Source organism: Rousettus aegyptiacus, unplaced genomic scaffold, assembly GCF_014176215.1.
Source record: "Rousettus aegyptiacus isolate mRouAeg1 unplaced genomic scaffold, mRouAeg1.p scaffold_m13_p_11, whole genome shotgun sequence".
NCBI classification, from domain to species: domain Eukaryota; kingdom Metazoa; phylum Chordata; class Mammalia; order Chiroptera; family Pteropodidae; genus Rousettus; species Rousettus aegyptiacus.
This window is the reverse complement of record NW_023416286.1, coordinates 60,082,428-60,103,068: the sequence shown is the minus strand read 5'-3', so window position 1 is coordinate 60,103,068 and position 20,641 is coordinate 60,082,428. Positions and strand designations below refer to the sequence as shown.

General features: G+C 35.3%; 1 protein-coding gene across 1 annotated transcript in view; it reads left to right on the top strand.

Annotated features, from left to right (window-relative positions):
* DNAJC3 (DnaJ heat shock protein family (Hsp40) member C3) overlaps positions 1 to 20,641 on the top strand; it is a 66,837-nt gene that overhangs the window by 22,473 nt on the left and 23,723 nt on the right. The window contains exons 3-5 of the mRNA XM_016158627.2: positions 3,630 to 3,754; positions 7,828 to 7,902; positions 20,098 to 20,250. Coding sequence (XP_016014113.1) covers positions 3,630 to 3,754; positions 7,828 to 7,902; positions 20,098 to 20,250 — 353 coding nt within the window. The remainder of the gene's footprint in view (positions 1 to 3,629; positions 3,755 to 7,827; positions 7,903 to 20,097; positions 20,251 to 20,641) is intronic.

Here is a 20,641-nt window from a genome sequence, read left to right as displayed (position 1 = left end):
ATCAACTATATGTGTAGGCTCACAAGTATTTTAAATAATGAACTATATTGTACAGTGAGTAGATAATAGGAAGCATGATTATTGTTACTTTTATTGTCAGGTTATCAAATCTTATGAGAAATGTAGCATGAATTTTTTTAACCAGTCCCTGTTCAGTTGCTCTTTCATGCACAATGATATAGGAAGGGATACTAGTTTTAGGAACTGTTGGTATTTTAAGATAAAGAGCCAGGGAAGGCTCTTCTGTTTTGCCATTCAAGTGACCCTATGGCACTAAGCAAATTAGTTCTTGATTCACATGTTGAGCTGTTGCCATTTGATTCCTTCTTTTTGTAGGTTCAGTGTTATAAGTTGAAATTTGGGTTCCAGTGCCATTTCATATCTTAAAAATACCTAAAAACTAAATAGTAAAGTAAGTGAAAGTGACTGGCCCAGAAATATTTTACATAGACATTTTAAATAGTCAAATGCTTAATACAAAAGCTATGTCATACGTAATCCTTTTTGGAGGTTTTTCTGCACAGACCGAAATGGTCAGGTTTTTTCCAAATAGAAGTCCAAAGCAATTTTTGCTGAAGGTACCTTCTTGATAAAATGCCCAAAGCTAGTAATAATAATTCTTCTTTCTTGAAATAACTTCCTACAGAGTTCAAAATAAGCAACCTCTGTTTTTGAAAATGCCATTGCTAATTTCATGTGGGAGGCAGGTCTGTGGAAGAGCCATGTCTGTGCTGACTGCTTTGGGGCTCTTGCTTGTCCCAGGCAGGTCTCAGTGTCGGCTTGACATACGAGTGTCCTTTGTTGCAGTTATCAGGAATTTTTTCCCATTTTTGTGTCTCTATAGCAGGTGCTATAGAGACACCAAAATGAATTCACTCAAGAAATTCATTTTCTCTATACTAAAGTTTGTATATAATAATTGATATCGGTAAGTAGTAGTACGTGTTAGATGCAGTAAGGGATATATATTTTAGAATGTTATGGAAATTGAGGAAATGGAAAGTTATTTTCACATGTGTAATCAAGTAAGTTATTTGAGCTGTGCCTCAAAGATTGAGGATTTGGACATATGAAGATGATGGTGTGTAGTATAAGCACCAGGCCTTAAATCATGTTATTTCTGGTATTATTTGTTGCTTAGTGTAAATAAGTCATGGAGAACTTGTTTTTTTTATTTTCTTTTTTTAATGAACATAAGAGTACTCCATATTCATTGTGAAAGATTTTGGAATATATGGACAGTATAAAGAAGAAAATCCATCTCTGGGCAGACAGTGAATTTCTGTCTACTTTCAGAGGCAGTCTCTTAAGTTTCAGTAATCCTTAGGTATCAAATAGTTCTTACGGCCAGTTATGCTGACCAGACCTATGTATTTTTAATTTATTTCACAATCTAAATTAAATATAAAAATATTCTATATCAATATGTTCTAAATATAGTTACTTTGTTTCTTATATTCTTCAAGCTAATTACATTTTGTCAGAAGTACCCTATACAAAGGCTATTGACTTTGTTCTTCTTGCCTTGCCTTCCAAGGGAAGTTGATCAGGAAAGAAATTTCAGTGATGCTTAGCTGGGATCATGTATGGGTTTTTTGTTTGTTTGATTTTGTTTTAGATTTAAGAAAAAATAAAGTTTTTAAAATTGTTAAAACACCCAATTTTTAAAAAATATTACAAAAAAATATTTAGTACTATAAAATATATATAACAAAATTTACCATTTTAACCATTTTTAAATGTATAGTTTAGTGGCATTAAATGCATTTGCACTGTTATGAACCATTACCACCATCCATGTCTAGAATTTTTTCATCATCCCAAACTGAAATTCTGTGCCTATTAAATAGTAGTTCTTCATTTATAATTCCCTTACCTTCCTAGTCCCTGGCAACCACCATTTAATTTCTATTTTAGGTACTTTGTATAAGTGGAATCATACAGCATTTGTCTTTTCGTGTCTGGCTCATTTCACTTAGGATAATGTCTTCAAGATTCATGTGTTGAAGCAAGTATCAGAATTTTATTCCTTTTTAAGGGTAAATAATATTCCATTGTATGTTTACGACATTTGTTTATCCATTCATCCATCCATGGACATTTGTGTTATTTCCATTTTTGGGCTGTTGTGAATAATGCGGCTATGAATATGGGTGTACAGATATCTCTTTAAACCTCACTTCCAATTTTTTGGGGTATATACCCAGAAGTGGAATTGGTGATTCATATGGTAATTCTTTGTTTTATTTTTCAGGCACACCCCCGGCACACACATAGCAGTGCACCATTTTACATTCCTTCCAATAGTGCACAAAGGCTCCAGTTTCTCCACATCCTCACCAATACTTTTTTTCTCTCTCTCTCCTCCCTTCCCTTTTCCGTCCTCCCTCCCTCCCTTCTTTTTTTCCTTCCTTCACTCTTTCTTCATCCTAGTCGGTGTGAAGTGCGGTTTTGATTTGCAGTTCCCTAATGCTTAGTGATATTAAGCATCTTTTCATGTGCTTATTGGCCATTTGTATATCTTCTTTCATGTATGGTCTTCTCTCCTCCTGCCCCAACTTCCCCCACCAGTACTTCAGGTAGTTTTTAGTGCTGTTAACAACTGCTCAAAACCATAATTTTGAATGATTATATACTATCCTGGTATGTAGATTCCCATGTATATTCCATGTAGAAAAAAATATCGTAATGTTTTTCAAATGATAGGACTTTCAGGGGTAGAACTTTTAGTGAGTTTTGTAAATCTTATAATGATGAACACCTGTGCACATAGATATTTGTTATAGATAGATGGCTGGATTTGGTCAAGATCATTTTTAACATTCTTGATATATGTGTGTGTGTGTTTATATCAAGATTATACATATATATATATATTTTTTTTTCGAAGTTACTTTCTTGAAGGCTTGTTCAGCAGCGATAGGTTTGCTTCTAATTGAATTTAGTCATCTATAGATGCTGAACAGAGTGGAATTAGCTTAGAAACCTAACTCATCCATCTGCTTTCCTTCTTTCAAATATTGTTAACTTCTCTTGTGTTGCTTTCTAGTCTCACTCATTTCCATTCTCCTTCTTTGTCCTAAGGTTTGTACCTTTATTTCTTCCCTGCCATATTAGTTGGAGTTTGCAAGGGACAGAGATTGCACATTAAGTATATCAGTTTATTTGGAAGTCTATAATTTTCTAAAATTCTGTGAGTAGTGCATAGTCCACATTCTCAGTCAGTATTTCACTTAAGAAAATTTCATTAAGGACAAAGTTCTGAGTTGAATACAGTTCTTATTTCAGACCTGAGTTTGGTGAACTTTAAAGTGCCAATATAATAAATATTTTAGGCTTTTCAGCCATGCAGCCTTTGTTGCATATTTTTCTATTTTTTTTGACAACTCTTTAAAACTGTAAAAAATATTCTTAACTTGAAGTCTGTGGGTTGGATTTGGCTCAGAGGCTACAGTTTGCTGACCACTGTTCTGGATTTATTTGCAGTGATCTCGCCAGGCAACATGACACATTATTGATAAATTCTTTTCTTAATGCTTTTCTTAATAGAATTGCAAACTCTAATATTCATGTGATTAGATTTTTTAAGTAAGTTACTGAGAGCTAACATTTATTGTTTTAATTTTCAGATGGTGACCCAGATAACTATATTGCTTACTATCGGAGAGCTACTGTCTTTTTAGCTATGGGCAAATCGAAAGCAGCACTTCCTGATTTAAGTAAAGTGATAGAATTGAAGATGGATTTCACTGCGGTAAGTGCATTTAAACTTTTTTAAAAGGAGAATTTAAGGGAACTTAGAAGAGGTAATTTGTTTCTTAAGACAAGGAGTGGCATGCTGGGGATAGCTGAAGGGTATAGAAAGCCACTGTGATGTAGTGGACTAGATAACAAGAGACTTCCAAAGTCCCTGAAATCAAAGGTCTAAGTGAAAGAGGAACAGTGGGTGCATTAGGTGATTTTTAGAAACTTGGCAAATTTGCTTTGCTGTTTAGAAAGACCACTGTATGGAGGATAGATCATAGAACAAGATGTGAGGCTGAGAAATGAGTTGATTGAAGCTATCAGGTAACTGGTGACAGTTTCAGTTAGGTTGTAACAGGAAGAATAAAGAAGAGGGAATAGCTTAACTAAGCAGTGGTTTGTGGTTAAGGTACAGTCCAGAATCAGACAGAGTTCTTCCCTGGAACCAACAAACAAGCTTTAGAAGTGGAAGAATTTATAGTCTAATGAGGGTATTCTGATGATTGGCAGGTCAGTGTAATGGCTTAAAATAATAGGACCAGTTAGATGGTTTCAAAATTCATTTGATAACTCATTCATTGTTTATATCCTGCCATATTCCAAAAATTTGAGATAACTAATTAGATATGGGTGAATGTTTGGTTTGAAATATTGCTATTATTTTAAGATGGAATTCCCAAGTATCAAATTTTTCTTCACTCTGTTACTTTACCTAGCTAAGCACAACCTTTCACAAGGTTAATAAGTAGATCATTTTCTTAGTATTATAGCAGCTATTAGTTGACTGAAGTAGCTTTAATATTGTTTTTATGTGTATTGATGTGTTTAGCAGAGGATTAGGGAAATTTTATGTGTCAAATGTAATCTATATGTGTAAGTAGAATATTGATGTGGGGTTTGTGTTTTAAAAATTAAAAAAATAACAATTGACATATAATGATATATTTCAGGTATATAGCATAGCGATTAGACATTAATATACTTTACAAAGTGATCACTGTGATAAGTCTAGTACCTATCTGACACCATATGTAGTTATTAACATATTATTGACTCTGTTACCTACACTGTACTTTACATCCTCATGACTATTTTTATAACTGGCCATTTGTACTTCTTAATCCCTTCACTTTTTTCACCCTTCATCCCAACTACCCTCCCATCTGGCAACCATCAATTTGTTCTCTGAATCTATGAGTTTGTGTCTGTTTTTTTTGTTTATTTTGTTTTTTAGATTCTACATATAAGTAAAATCATATGTTATTTGTCTTCTTCTAATTTCACTTAGGCTAATATACTCCAGATCTATCCATGTTGTTACAAATGGCAAGATTTCATTCTTTTTTTTATAGCCGATTAATATTCCAATGTATATATAAGTACCACATCTTCTTTATCCATTCATCTGTTGTTGGACATTCAGGTTGTTTCCATGTCTTGGCTATTGTAAATATGGTGTAGTGAACATAGGGGTGTATATATCTTTTTGAAATAATATTTTGAATTTCTTTGGATAAATACTGGATGTGGAATTGCTGGGTCATATGGTAGTTCTATTTTTAATTTTTCGATGAACCTCTGTACTGTTTTCCATTGACTGCACCAAGTACCATCCCATCAACACTGCATGAGGGTTCCCTTTTCTCCAGATCCTCGTGAACACTTGTTATCTGTTGGTTTGTTGATGGTAGCTATTCTGACAGGTGTGAGGTGATATCTATCTGCTTTGGGGTTTGTGGACCTTTTAGAGATTTTGGGAAAGTTTGCAGAATGAGCTAAAGCAGGCTGCTTGTGCAGAGGGGTGACTGGAAGAGGCTCAGGCTTGGCAATTGAGTTGGGTGGGGTGAATGGTGTTAACCACAGATCTGGCACCTGTCTTTGCCAGGCTTACTGGATTTCAGGAGAGCCCCACAAAAAAACAATAGTTCTGATAGCACCTCTGTTCCCAGAGGGAATTGCTCCGACTTATGCCCCTCTAGCCTTTGCCCTGAAGTTAGTTTAGTTCTTCCATGTAGGTTCCTGGCTCTTTTTGAGCTGCCGCCCATGTGCTGGAGCTTAGAATGAGTTTGTGCACTGGCTCTTTTGGAGCAGAGTGTCTCAGTCTCCTGCAGTCCTTCGCCTTTTTTGGATTCAGTCCCTACAGGTTTTTACAGCTGGATATTATGGGAACTGGTGCCCTGATCTGGGAAGCTGGGTGTGGGGCTGTGACCCTTTGCTCCTTAGCAGGGACCTCTGCTACTGAGATATTCCTCCCACTTCTTAATTGTTACTCCATGGGTGTGGAACTTACCTGTTCCATCTTTCTACCCCTCCTACCAGTCTTTATGTGGCTGCTGCTTTATATCCTTAGTTATGGGGCTCAGTTCAGTTAGTTGTTAGGTTGTTTTCAGTGATGGTTGCTCTATAATTTAGTTGTAATTTTAGTGTGATCATGGGAGGAGGTGAGTTCAGTTTATCTACTCTGCCATCTTGACCAAAGTCATGTGGTTTCTGTCATGGTAGACCTTGGTCATCAGACAGTTGGTATTTTTGGAAGAGATGGGATTATACATATTAGAAGAAGAGGAGTGTCAGATGGAGGGGGAGAAAATGATGATGTCAAAAGAAAAGAGGCATTGATATTCTGGTTATATAGTATAGTAAATATTTACATTGAGAATTAATAAAACAAAACCATCTCTAGAGCTTTGATTAATAAAGTCTTAAATCACACAACTTTTATTGTAGTGGCAAAAAGTTATTAGGATGGCAAAAAGCATTTTAAAATTGAGATGTAAGTCCTATACCATCAAATTCACCCTTTTTTAAAGTGTACAATTTAGTGTTTTTTAGTACAGATATTCCTCGACTTATGATGGGGTAATGTCTCAATAAACCCATCATAGTTGATAATATTGTAAGTCAAAAATGCATTTAATACACCTAACCTACTGAACATCATAGTTTAGCCTAGTCTAGCTTAAACATGCTCAGAACACTTATATTAGTCTAAAGTTTTTGCAAAATCATTTAACACAAAGGCTATTTTATAATAAAGTGTTGAATATCTCATGCATTATATTAAATACCGAAAGTGAAAAACAGAATGGTCATATGGGTACTCACTCACCATTAATGTATATAGCTGAAAGCACACTGGCACACAGATGGGCATTTTGTGGATGTGATGAGAGGCGAAAGCACAAAACAATATCCAGAAAATGCTGGCAGTGCAGTGCACTGTGGAATGTTGGTGGTTTACCCTTTTGGTTGTGGGGCTGACTGGGACCTGTGGCTCACTGCTGCTGCCCAGCATTATGAGAGTATTGTACCATATTGCTGGCCTGGAAAAAGATCAAAATTCAAAAACTGAAGTATGACTTCTAATGTGTATCACTTTCACACATTATAAAGTCAAAAAAATTATAAGTTGACCCATCATATATTGGGGATCACCTGTATGTTTTCACAGTGTTGTGCAAGCATCACCACTGTCTAGTTTCAGAATATTTTTATTACTCTGAAAAGAAACCCGGTAGCTATTAACAGTCATTACTTTCTGTCCTTGCCTTTGGCAACCATTTATTTTTCTGTCTCTATGGATCTGCCTAATTTGAATATTTCACATAAATGAAATCATACATACAATATGTGGCCTTTGGTATCTGACTTCTTTGACTTAAGATAATGTTTTCAAGGTTCATTCATGTTGTAGCATGTATTAGTACTTCATTTTATGGCTGAATAATATTTCATTGTATGGCTATATCATGTTTGTTTGTTGGTATTGGTTTATTAGTTGATGGGAATTTGGGTTGTTTCCACTTTTTGGCTATCTCTGTAAACATTCATGTACAAGATTTTGTGGGACACACTTTCATTTTTTGGGATATAGCAGAAAATATTTTTAAGGAAGCATACTTTAACAAAGATTATACACGTTCATTGGTTCCAGGAATTATTCTTAGAATGCCAAGTCAAATGGTCATTGAAAAAAATAAATATTTCATTAGTACTTCACTAGCTTATTTAGTTTTGTTCTTGGTGTTTAAAGAAAATTTAGAAATGCATAATACTCAGAGAACCCTTTTTTTTTTTTTCTAGGCAAGATTACAGAGAGGTCACTTATTACTCAAACAAGGAAAACTTGATGAAGCAGAAGACGATTTTAAAAAAGTGGTAAGTTCAATTTGAATTTGGCTCTATGAACATGTTATTTTGATTGAAAATACTAAATTGATATTTTATAAGAAGACATTTAATAATTTTATAGCTATAAGGAAAAATTATTTGCGAATATAGGAATCACAGTTCTTGAATTAGTATTTAGTGGTTGACTTTAAAGAATCACTTTAACAGATGGACGGTAAAGTGTATGGAATTAATATATAATCCAAACAATTCATGTAGCTCATGTGCTCTGTTTTGTCTTCTATGAGAATATACGGATGTCATTTGAGTTATTCTAAGTCCTTTAAGTTACTTGGGAAACACTATCTGATTTGAAAGGAGAAATGAAACATTCTTAAAAGGGAATTTTGCAGTTACCCATATGGCTACTTGAGAAACTGTGAAGTGTTTTGATTTGTTGGGGGCATATTACAGGCTTTGTCAAAATCCTAAGTTATATGCAGACAAATCCAAAAACATTAGACTTAATCGTATTGAATTAAAAGCTATCTGTGGTCTCAGTAACGTTGGATGTCATTTTATGTTTATCTGATCTTCCTTACTACTTGGGATTCTTCCATGAGAATGTGCATCTGTATCAAATGATAGTTTAATTGAAATTTTTGTTGAGATACTTGTAGATTCCCATGAAACTGTAGTTAATACAGAGAGATCCTGTGTACCTTTTACCCAATCAATATCTAGTTCCCCCTAGTGATAATGCCTTGTAGAACTATAGTACAATATTACAACCAGGCTATTGACATTGATACAATCTACCAGTCCATTTAGACTTCCTCAGTTTTACTAGTATTCATTTCTGTGTGTTTAACTCTATATACCTTTTCCTGTAACTATCACCACATTCAAGATAGTGAACAGTCTGTTGCCACAAGGATGTCCCTCCTGTCGCCCTTTTATAACCACACCCACTTCCCTTGCATAATCCTTTGACCCCTCGTCCATAACTCCTAGCAACCACTAATTTATTATTTTTTAAAATTTAATATGTCAAAAGTGTTTTATACATGGACTCAAATATATGTACCCTTTTGGAAATGACTTTTTCTCAGCATAATTCCCTGGAGATTCATTCGGAATGTTGCACGTATCACTTATCTTGTTCCTTTTAACTGCCGAGTATTCCATAGTATGTGTATGACACATTTGATTTATTCATTTATCAGTTGACAGATATTTGGATTGTTTTCATTTTTTGGCTATTATGAATAATACAGTTATCAACATTTTTGTAAAAATTTTAACACGAACATATGTTTTAATTTTTCTGGGATAAATGCTTAGTGCAATTTCTGGGCTGTTTGCTAATTGCATGGTTAGTTTTATAAGAAACTACCAAATTGCTTTTGAGAGTGCCTAAGCCATATTATCTTCTGCATCCTCACCAGTATTTGGTATTGTCATTATGTTTTATTTTAGCCATTCCAAGAGGTGAATAATGATAGCTCATTATTGTTTTAATTTATATTTCTTTAGTGGCTTATGAACTTTTCATATGTATGTTTGCCATCTGTAAACCCTTTTTGGTGTAATGTCTGTTCATTTGTTTTGCCTATGTTCAAATTGGATTGTTTACTTTTTTACTATTGTGTTTTGGGAGTTCTTTATATATTTTAGATACTCTATTACCTACATGACTTACGAATGTTTTCTTCCAGTCTGTAGCTTGTTTTTTCATCTTTTCACAGGGTCTGTCAGAGAGCAAAGTTTTTAATTTTGAGACGGTCCAATTAATCAGCTTTCTTTTTTCTTCTGTGGATCGTGTTTTTTGTGTCCTGTCTAAGAAATATTTACCAACCCTGAGGTTTCAAAGATTTTCTCCTATGTTATCTTGTAAAAGTTTTATGGTTTTATGTTTTACATTTAAGTCTATAATCTATTTTGAATTAATTTTTGTATAATGTGTGACATTTAGGTTGAGGTTCATTTTTTTTGCCTCTGGGTGTCTCACTGCTCAGCATGGTATTTTGAAAGGGCTTTCCTTCCTTCACTGAATTGCTTTTGCATCTTTAAAGATACGTACGTACATACGTACGTACGTACGTACGTGTGTGTGTGTGTGTGTGTGTGTGTGTGTGTGTGTGTGTTTTTCTCGGTTCTCTCTTCTGTGCCATTGATCTATGTTTTTGCCATTCCTACACTCTCTTGATTACCATAGCTCTATAGGAATCCTTTTTTAGTGGGTACAGTGATTCCTCCCCACTCGATTCTTCTCTGTCAGGATTGTTTTAGCTATTCTCCAGCCTGTGCCTTTCCATATAAATTTAGAATATACTTGTTTGTATCTACAAAAAGCCTAGCTGATATTTTGATAGGAATTGAAAAAAACCTATAGGTCCATTTGGAGAGAACTGACATATCATGTTGAGTTTTCTAATTCATGAACACAGTAGGCCTCATCATTTGTTTAGGTCTTCTCTGATTCCTTTCATTAGCATTTTGTAACTTACAGTGTACTGATCCTATACATGTTTTGTTAAATGTACACCTACGTGTTTTATTTTTTTTTCTGGAGTAATTTAAAATGGTATTTCCAATTTTCATATTAAAATATTTTTATGATTATTTCATCAGGGAAGTACTCACCTTGTATTCTTTGAGAGAAATCTTAATGGAAATTACAGATGGGAAACCAAGTTAAATCTTAACACTGCAGAAGCCATTTTAAAATTTTATATAACAATTTTGTTGCATGTAGGGATAATTATAATTAGATTGGATTTGGTTTAGAGAAAAATACAAATGCAGAATTCATGTATTTGAGAAGTATTTTATGATGGGTTTTATTTGATGTAAATTTAGGTTATCTGGAATACCTGGATTTAAAAATCAGATTAATAATTAGAAAATCTCACACGCATATCCTTTGTCTGAATAATAAGTACAGTATCCCAAGAGTAAGGGTGGCAGAGGGGGAGATAAGATGATGAAATGGGAATATCGAGAAGAACTTATCAGTTAATATATATAAAATTGATTAAATTTTAAGTGTTAGAACATAGATTCTACTGGACAAATGACAAAGGAATATTATCAGGTGGACAATATAAGATTTTTTAGAATTGTCTTAGTTTTTGTACTTATAAAATAGAGGTATTGATGAAAAAAAGAAAAAACACTGCCTAGAGATATTTACTGGAGCACCATTTCTTTTGGAGACTATTAGAGAATTGTGTGTTTGTGTGAAATAATAATATTTATTAACAAGAATTATTTTATGGTGTTGATTTATAGACATAGGTTTTCAAAATAGTCAATTAAGAGGAAGAATAAAAATTGTGGTAAATATTATTTCTAACTACAAAAAAACTTTTATTGTGTGCTAGTTTGGTATAAATGGCAGTTATTTAAAGTTTATAGTTCTCCTTTTTGTGAAATTGTGTACACACATTTTGAAGAAAAAAGTTTTGGAACAAGAGGCAGGAACCTCAGGTTTTAGATCTTTGTCATTCAGCCTTGTTTTACACAGCATTCAGGATCTATGGGGCATATCACTAAGTGATTTGCATAGATTATTTTACTTAATTATTGTTTCACCTCTGGGATGTGGTATATTGGTACAGTAAGCCCCCCTTATATGCGGTTTTGCTTTTCGTGGTTTTTTCCTAGTCAGCTAAAGTCTGAAAATAGTAAATGGAAAATTCCAGAAATAAACAGTTTATAAGTTTTAAATTGCATGACATTCTGAGTAGTGTGAGGAAATCACGACCCTTGATGCTCCATACCATCTGGGATGTGAACCATCCCTCTGTCCAGTGTCTCCACACTGTGTACTCTCCCCATCTGTCAGTCACTTAGTAGCCAACAGCTTTTGGGGTAGCACGGTGCTTGTGTTCAGGTGACCCTTATTTTACTTAATAATGTACCTAAAGCTTAAGAGTAGTGATGCTGGCAATTTGGATATGCTAAAGAAACTGGTAAACTAACACACTCTCACACTCTCACACACACACACACACACACACACACACTCTCTCTCTCTCTCTCTCTCTCTCACACACACACACACACACACACACACACACGGTTTTGTACTATCTGTAGGTACAGGCATCCACGGGGGGTCTTGGAACATATACCTGCCTCGGATAAAGGGGGACCACTGGAATCTCATTTTACATTAGAGGAAAATGATGTTTAGAGAGGTTTAATAACTTGCCTAAGGTTACACCACTAGTAGGAAAGTAGGTTTTAAGGTTCCAGAACCTGTAGTCCTAAGCACTGTACTGTTCTGTCTCTACTACAATTAATTGTATGCATCCTTCAAAGGCTATTCCTGTGGAATATGGGCACAGGGTTCAAACATGTATGTGTTTCACATGGTGCAGAACATGTGCTGCTATTTGCAGAAAAGTGTGGAAACATGTATTGCTTGTATATGGACAAAAGCCTCTGGGAAGATGTACTAGAAACTGATAATATTTGTTACTTCTTGGAAGAAAAGTATAAAGCGGCCTTGCCAAGTAAGTTCTTACCTTCCTTGAGGACCTCATTTTTTTTTCACTGTGAAGCACAGAAATTGAATAGATGATATAATTCTATCTTTATTGTTTGCTTTCCGGGTCTGGTTTGAAAAATGTTATGACTATTTTCTTACCAATTAAAGAGTTCTTATACTTTAATTTTTGAAGATGTGTGACTACAGATGACATATAATAACTTCTTGTTCGCTTTATATGTTCTTAGGTAAATGAGCTTTTTATGGTATCTAAGAGCGTTTATCAGCCTATTAAACATAATAAAGATTTCATCTTACTACTAAAGAACCAAATACAACCAGGTAGATATATTCAGCTATATTTTACATAATTGAACAGAAGTTTGAATATGCTTAGCCTTTCTGGACTACAGTGAGAACCTTATACTTTTTGTATATAGGTTACTTTGCTGCTAGACGGTCTCCTGTAAAGAAGCATCACGTCAGGTGGCTGTCCTAGTCCTGAACAGGATCTTAGGTGGTTTAGTTTGTCTTTGAGCTCTTGATGACTCCTGCTGTAATCAGTGCATACGGTCATTTGTTCCCTGAGCATTTGAACATTTGCAAGGCAGAGTGGTAGGTGTTAGAGTGTCGGTGACAAAGAAAACTAGTCCTAATCTTTGGAGAGATTATACCAGGATAAGAACCAATCAGGCAGATATGATACCTTATTATAAGTGCTGTGATCGAGCCCTGTGGGAAAGTACAGAAGTGTCATCTAACTTAACTGGGAGACAGAATGGCTTTCTTAAAGGAGGGACTGTATTTGAAATATGAATGTTAAAAGGATAAATTCATGCAGAGGGCGAGTAGCAGCCTGCGCCAAAGCCAGAGGCAAGAGAAAGACTGTCATTTAGGAAAATGATGCCTCCAGTAAGAGCACAATAGACAGTATGAGAATACTGGACAGGGAAACAGGAATCTGATTGCAAATAGGACATATGTAGTGCCAGATGCTGGTTCTTTACAGCCATGGCAGATTCATGTTGGGAATGTCATGATCAGATGTTTGCTTCAGTAAAATCCAGGCTACTCTGAAGAATAGGTTGGAAAAAGCCAAAGGTAGAGGCAGATGGTCTGATAATAAAGCTGCTGCTGTAAGTAATCCATGTGTGACCCAATGAAGCAAATATTAGGTTAGAGTAGGTGAGGATTGAGAGAAACAAGTAGACATTTAGAAGGTTGGCTCAAGAGAGCTGCAGTGATTGGGGTTAGGAAGAAGGAAGAATTAGGTATGATGCCCAAGTTTCTGGATTAGTCACATTGGTACCATGCTATTCCCTGAGATAGAAGCTCAGAGAGAAATTATTTAAGGGAAAAGCATGGGTAGAGAAAATATGACTTTCTTATTATTATAAAACCTTTCCAATTCTCAGCAACTCATTTAATACTTTGTAATCTATGAATTCCTCCTTTTAATTCCCAAATCCACCATATAGTAAATGCAGTTTAAACTCATCTATTCTTGGTGTTCGGTGTTTCAATTATCTTTGCTTTATTTATCTTTGCTAATAACCATGCTTTGGGTTTAAGTGGAAAATATTTAGATTGAGGCAGATCAAGATACAATGAAGATAATGATCAAATTAAATGTTCATTTCATATTTCTACATTTTTTATTTTGACAGCTAGAAACGAATTTTGATTGTGGTGAGCAACCATATGTTAGGTAAATGTCAGTGCCAATTGCAATTATTAAATCAAATATAAACCTTTGGAAGGATATATAATAAATAACTTCTCCAATGGTAGTTTATAGACTGTTAATTGAAAAAAAATCAGCTTTAATCTTTTAGTTCAGAAATGATGATTATATTGTCTCAAGATAACTAAATCAGAAGTAACCGAAGTTAATATCAATAAAATAAGTATTACGAACTGAGGAGAAAAAGGAATAGTACTTATAAAAAGCATGAAATAAACTTGGTTGTAATTTAATGTAAAGTTAGCACTCTGTGCTATGACTTAGACAGTTGTGCTGTTTTCCTTCGAATCAGATATAATGCTGGATCATATACCATAATTCACCAAATATAAGGGGCCATCAATTGTAAGACATGTCCAATAGGACATCTTAATGGCATATCAGTAAGAAGCCAACACGAAATTCCATTGTAATTGTGTACTATTAACATAATAAATGCTGTTAAATAGTACCTCCTTGTATCTTTTACTCTGTGCTTGTAGAAAGATCTATTTGAGACTTAGAATTACATTTTAATTATATCACACTGCCCTGTTCATTGCCTTTCTGCATATATTAAATTCTTGAAGATTTTACATGACAGCTAAACTCTGTGTATAGTACCAACAATGCTCATAACTGACTGGAGTGTGTTAGACCATTTTTGTGCATGTGCAGTCATGTTAGGCTACTGGTAAGACTTCAGTTTGAAGACTCATCCCACTTGGAGAGAGATTAAAGTGTGCTTATTAGTTTGCTCAGATGTGAGGTGGAAGAGGAAGGCAGTAAAATTGCTTAAGGAAAAGGGGAAACTATCATGACCTAAGATGACTGACCCCTAGGATTTGGCCTAAATAATAAAGAGGAGCCACTTATTGAAGAGGATAGGGGTGTTGGTGGCGTTGGCGATGGCAGTAATTTGGAGATAGGAAATGGAATTTCGTGTTGGCTTCTTACTGATATGCCATTAAGATGTCCTATTGGACATGTCAAGTAGGCAGATGCATGTCTGATGCCAGTGTTACACGAAATAGTTAAGAATGTAAGCTCTGGAGATGACTTTGAGCCACAGATGCCTCCTGTGTAAAATGGAGATAATCCGAAAGGTCCTTTCGGGTTTTAGGTTTAACCTAGAATAGTGCCGGGAGGATACAAAGCTCTCAGTAGACGTTTTCTGTTGTCGTGATTGCTCTCCATCCCTTAGTTTGAATGTAAGCAAGACTTCTGGCAAGTTATATAATCATTCAATTTATCTGTAATTGTAGGCAATAAAACCTAGCTCATGGGTAATAGTCTTAGTATTAAATGGAAAAGAAAAATAGGCATGCAAAATAGACATATATCTTGCTCTTCAGCAGTGTACACTTTAGAGGAAATGAACCCAAAATATGTGAAAACAGTGCAGAGATATTTGAAAGAAGCAACATAAGTGTATCTAGATAACCAGATGTGATTGAGAATGACACACGACTAGAAACTGGGAGACCCACCTCTCTGTTACTCATTAGCTGTATAATGCTGGTCAAGTTACTTACAATTTGTGAAACTCAGTATTTTCATTTGTAAAGTGAGACTTGATTGGGCAACATGATTTCTTAGGTTACTTCCATCATTAAGAGTATCTTAAGTGGTTTAAACATTTAGAGAAAGGGGATTAGTACCTTGGTATAGGACAGTTAGGGAAGCCTCAAGGAGATGAGCCACGAGAAAGTTATTGGTTTGATTAAAACTGCATGATGGAACAAGAGTCTTTTGGAATCTTGAAGGTATCTTTTTTCAGTGTTACAATTAGGAGAAATTAACTATATCTTCACATTTCCCTATTTCATTTCTGGTAGGTTTTTAAATGAATTTAGCAAATATTTCAGCTTATACTCTACCAGATTCAGTGCATATTCTTGTCCATTTTTCTTGCACATGTTGAATCTCTGTAGGGCAGCAGCACTCAGAATTGGTCTCAGAACCCCATTATACTATTAAGTGTTGAGGAGTCCAAAGGGTTTTTATCAGTATTTACAGTGTTAGAAATTAATTTTATAAAATTTAAAAATATTTATTAAATTAAAAACAACATTCAACTATAGTAGTGTTTTAAAAGTTAAATGAAGAATAAACTCAAATATAAGAGTTCAAAAAAGTAATAATAAACCCACTATGTCAATATAACTTTTTGCATGAAAATAACTATATTTTTAAAAAATAACAAATTTAGTAATGAGTGGTGTTCTTTATATTTTTGCAAGTCTCTCTAGTATTTTGCTTATTTGAAGACAACCAGATTTGCAGATCTGATTTATATTTTGGTTGAAGTATTATTGAAGAAAACGTGGCCTCACACATATAAGCAGTTGGAAAAGGAAGAGTATTTTAATAGTCTTTTAAGATAATTGTGGATATTGTTTGGAACCTCCAGGAATGGTTATAGGTTGGTTGCAGTGTGGACTCTGAAATCTTATCAGTGAATTTGTAGTTCTCTATTATAATAAAATCCATTGGTTTATCTTATACTTTGAATGGATTCATTATCTTTTATATACAGATGCTTTGGTTCTCACCAGACCTCTTGAGGATGAAGAGCTCAGCCTCACTCCATGCTCAGACAATGGGAATAGGAAAGGAGCGAGTATGGGTCATCTGGGCTTCTTTGGGGTTGGGAGGGAGAGAGTCTTCCAAAGAGGTAGGAAAGGAGTTTGAAAAGTCTGACCTGGACATCTACCAATCGTCTGTTTTCATTTGAGGTCTCAGAAATAGGGATGTATTTAGATTTAGATTAGATTAGATTAGATAGAGCAGTTTACCTCTTTTAAAAATCCCATATCACATAGCTATTTTGGGTTTTTATCCAAAAGCTCAGTGACCATATTAAATGGTAAATAAGAATTAAAATATTGTCATAGGTTGAAGAGAAGGGGATAGAAGGGTGTTAAGGACTCGGGGACACTACTCGAGGGTGTATATGAATTTATATATTATACAAAACTTACAAAAGAAGCTTGGAATTTTTATTATCATTTTTTTTTGTAGTACTTTCTCTGTGTTATATAAAGGATCTTCTTAATTTCTCAATTACTGCTCTTCAGGGTGTAGGTATTATTATCCCCTCTTTTATTGGTGGAGAAAATACAGATAATAAGTGGTGTCAGGATTTGGGCTTAGCTGTCCCCAACCCTCCCCCCACCCCCTTAGACTTTATTTTAAAACCATAATACTAAATCTGTTTGGAAATGTTCACAACCTGGCTATTGAGAAATGGTACCACTACTGTATTAATTACTTGTTGCAGCTGAACAAATTGTCCAAAGTTAAGCAGCTTAAAAGTAGCCCACATTTATAATCTTGCAGTTCATGGGACTAGGAACCTGGGCAGGCTTAGCTGGATCCTCTGCTCCAGGGTCTCACAAGCACAGTCAAGGTGTCAGATAAGGCTGCTAGTGTTACCTGGAGGCGTGGCTGGTGAAGGAACTGCTCCCAGACTCACTCCATTGTTGGTAGGATTTAGTTTATCTTGAGCTGTTAGACTGGGGCCTGTTTTTTTTTCTGGAGTTGTTGGCCAAAGGTTTCTCTTAGTTCTTTCTTTTGTGGGCCTTTCCATAAAGCATTTCATAGCATGGCAGTTTACTTCATTAGAGCGAGCGGTGAGAAGGCAAGAGATTGACAGAGGGAATCAACAAGATGGAAGTCACCGTGAGTGCTTGGTATTTTATTAAGGGAGTGACATCCTGTCACCTTTGTCAATTTCTTTTCGTTAAAAGGAAGTAAAGCTCCATCTCATAGTCTAGGGGAGGGGAGCACACAAAGCCTTCAGTTCCAGAAGGTAGGGATCATATGGGGGCATCGTAAAAGTCTGCCCACCACATCTACCAATCCACTGTTTTCATTTGAGATCTCAGAAATAGGAGTGTATTTAGATTAGATTAGATTAGATTAGATTAGATTAGATTAGATTAGAGAGCAGTTTATCTCTTTTAAAATCCCACATCCTGTAGCTATTTTGGGTTTTTATCAAAAAGGTCAGTGACCAAAGTAAATGGTAAGAAATAAGAATTAAAATATTGTCATAGGTTGAAGAGAAGGGACAGCAAATGAAAAAAGGAAAAAGGGAAATACCAGTAGGGACCAGTCTCTTTACGTGTAAATATCCTGGAACGTGAGGGCAGTTGGGAGGAGTCAGCAACCTTGTGGTAAGAGTGAAAAATCTTCATCTCACTTAACCGTCTGTGAAACCCTCCAGGATTATAAGTAAGTTCAAACTCTATGCTTACCTCTTTGGAAGAATCTCTTGCTCCCAATCCCAAAGAGTCCCGGATGACCCATGCTCGCTCCTTCCCTGTTCCCGTTGTCTGAGCATGAAGTGAGACTGAGCTCTCCATCCTCACTCAGCCTTGAGATTTAAGGCTTTCTTCACCCTCACCTTCCAACAAGAACAATTATGCGTAAGAGACTAAGACTTTAAAGTTTAGGAGAGACAAGAGGCAAATTCCATCCAGAAGAGGCAGTCTAATACATTCTATTCAAAAGGGAGCAGTTGTGTATGAATAGGAAACAACTTATCAGTAGACTTCTACTTTTACCATGAGCAAAGTGACAATGCACACACATTTATACTCCTTCCAGGGTGGTCTGTCAAAGTATTCAAGACCACCCCAAGGATGGTCACAAACAAGCATGCCATGGCCCTATAGAACATGACTTCTTTCAATGGAATAATTCAATCGTGCAGGCACAGTCCTCCCTCAGAGCAAGTTTAGTTTACCAAGTTCCTAATTACCTATGAATACTTGGAGACCTGTCTATATTCCTTCAAAAGCCAAGCAAGGGTTATAGAGACAAAATAAGATACCTAAAGTATCCTTAAAACAAATGGAGAAATAACAGAAGCTCTACCAAGTGATAGTAATCTTAAGGTTTCTTGTTGGAGTGTTCTCTCCTATCAGGTGGCTGTGGGAATATTTTTTTTAAAAAACGAATTAAAAGAGGAAGCAGTATGACTGGTCAGTTGAAGGAGAGACATTTCTAGAAATAATCTACTGTTATTTGCATCTCACCCAAAATTGGAACCCATCAACCACAACTCTCATCTTAAGAAGAATATTGGATTTCAGGAATTATTGCAGATAAACTGTAATCTTAAAGAAAAAAGTTCCAAAAAAAGTCAGTAGCTTTTTAACATAAGCATCCCATTTTTCTGAGCCATTAAGCTTAAGATTGTCCATCTGGAGGAAGAAATAAGAGTCACTGCAAGAGGTTGGGCTGGGAGCAGGGATGAAGTGTCAAGAGGCACGAGAGATCTCATTGGGGTGACAGAAATGGTCTCAAACCGTGGCAAAGGTTGCATAGTTGGTAAATTTATTAAAAACCACAGAATCACACACCCAAAATGAATAAATTTTATGGTATATAAATTATACCTTGATAATGTTGTTTTTAAAAAGATAATGTAAACCTCTTAAAACCACATCATAAGCCTTTTAATAAGGTATTGTTCTCTTACTTTTCCCTGTAAATTCTTTATTATATCTTAGCCCCTTTGGTATCAAATCTTTTTCTGTCCTATAACCTCTAACAAACTGTCTTCTTCCTCAGTTTCCTTATGTTTTTCATATTTTGTTAAACTTATTTTAAACTTAAAAATAAATACATAAAAAGTAGAACTAGAAGGCAAAATACATAAAACTGTAGTTATTTTCTCTAGAGCTATACCTCAGAAAGTGAGAATGGTACTTTCCTTCATTCTTCCTTTCACATTCCTAAATATCGTTGCTTTCTGGCAAGTTTTGGGGGACCCAGGTCTTGACTCTAGCTCCACTGACCGTTCTAGTGTACCCTGCTGATGGAAGTTGCCTCCGCTATTGCTTCCCATGTGGTCAGCACCGGAAGCCAGGCACTGGACAAGCCAGTTTTGCCAGTGTCGCTACCCTCTTCCCTAAATGAATGTATTTGGAATGGTTAGGTTATTGTGTATGCTATGAGTCTTAGACTGAAGAGATTAAAAAACCTGTTTAATTTCTTCTTATTCTTATAGCTCAAATCTAATCCAACTGAAAATGAAGAAAAGGAAGCCCAATCCCAGCTTATAAAATCTGATGAAATGCAGCGTTTGCGTTCACAGGCACTTGATGCTTTTGAAAGCTCAGATTATGCTGCCGCTATAACTTTCCTTGATAAGATTTTAGAGGTAAGTTTCTTAGATATTGCAGCTGACAAGCCTAAGTGCATAAATATGTTTTTTACTATATGGTATATTTATACACTTCGATGTGGTATATACTACATAAAGCCTACGTAGGATAAAAATCAGATTGGTCCTTGGGCTTTCGTTCTTAACTGAAAGATGGTGTTTATATAGAACAAAATTTGCAACTGAAGTGTACTGAATGTGCTGTGGAGAAGGAGTTACACATTTTTATATATTGCTTTGCTACTTTTGTTTGACTTAAAATTGTGTGTGTGTGGGTTTTTTTTGTTTTTTTTTTTTTGTGTTTTATTTTTTGCAGGGGAGAGGAAAACTCTAGAGGTTAAATAATGGGGTAGATGAAAGAAAAAGGAAAAATAATGTTTGGGAGGAA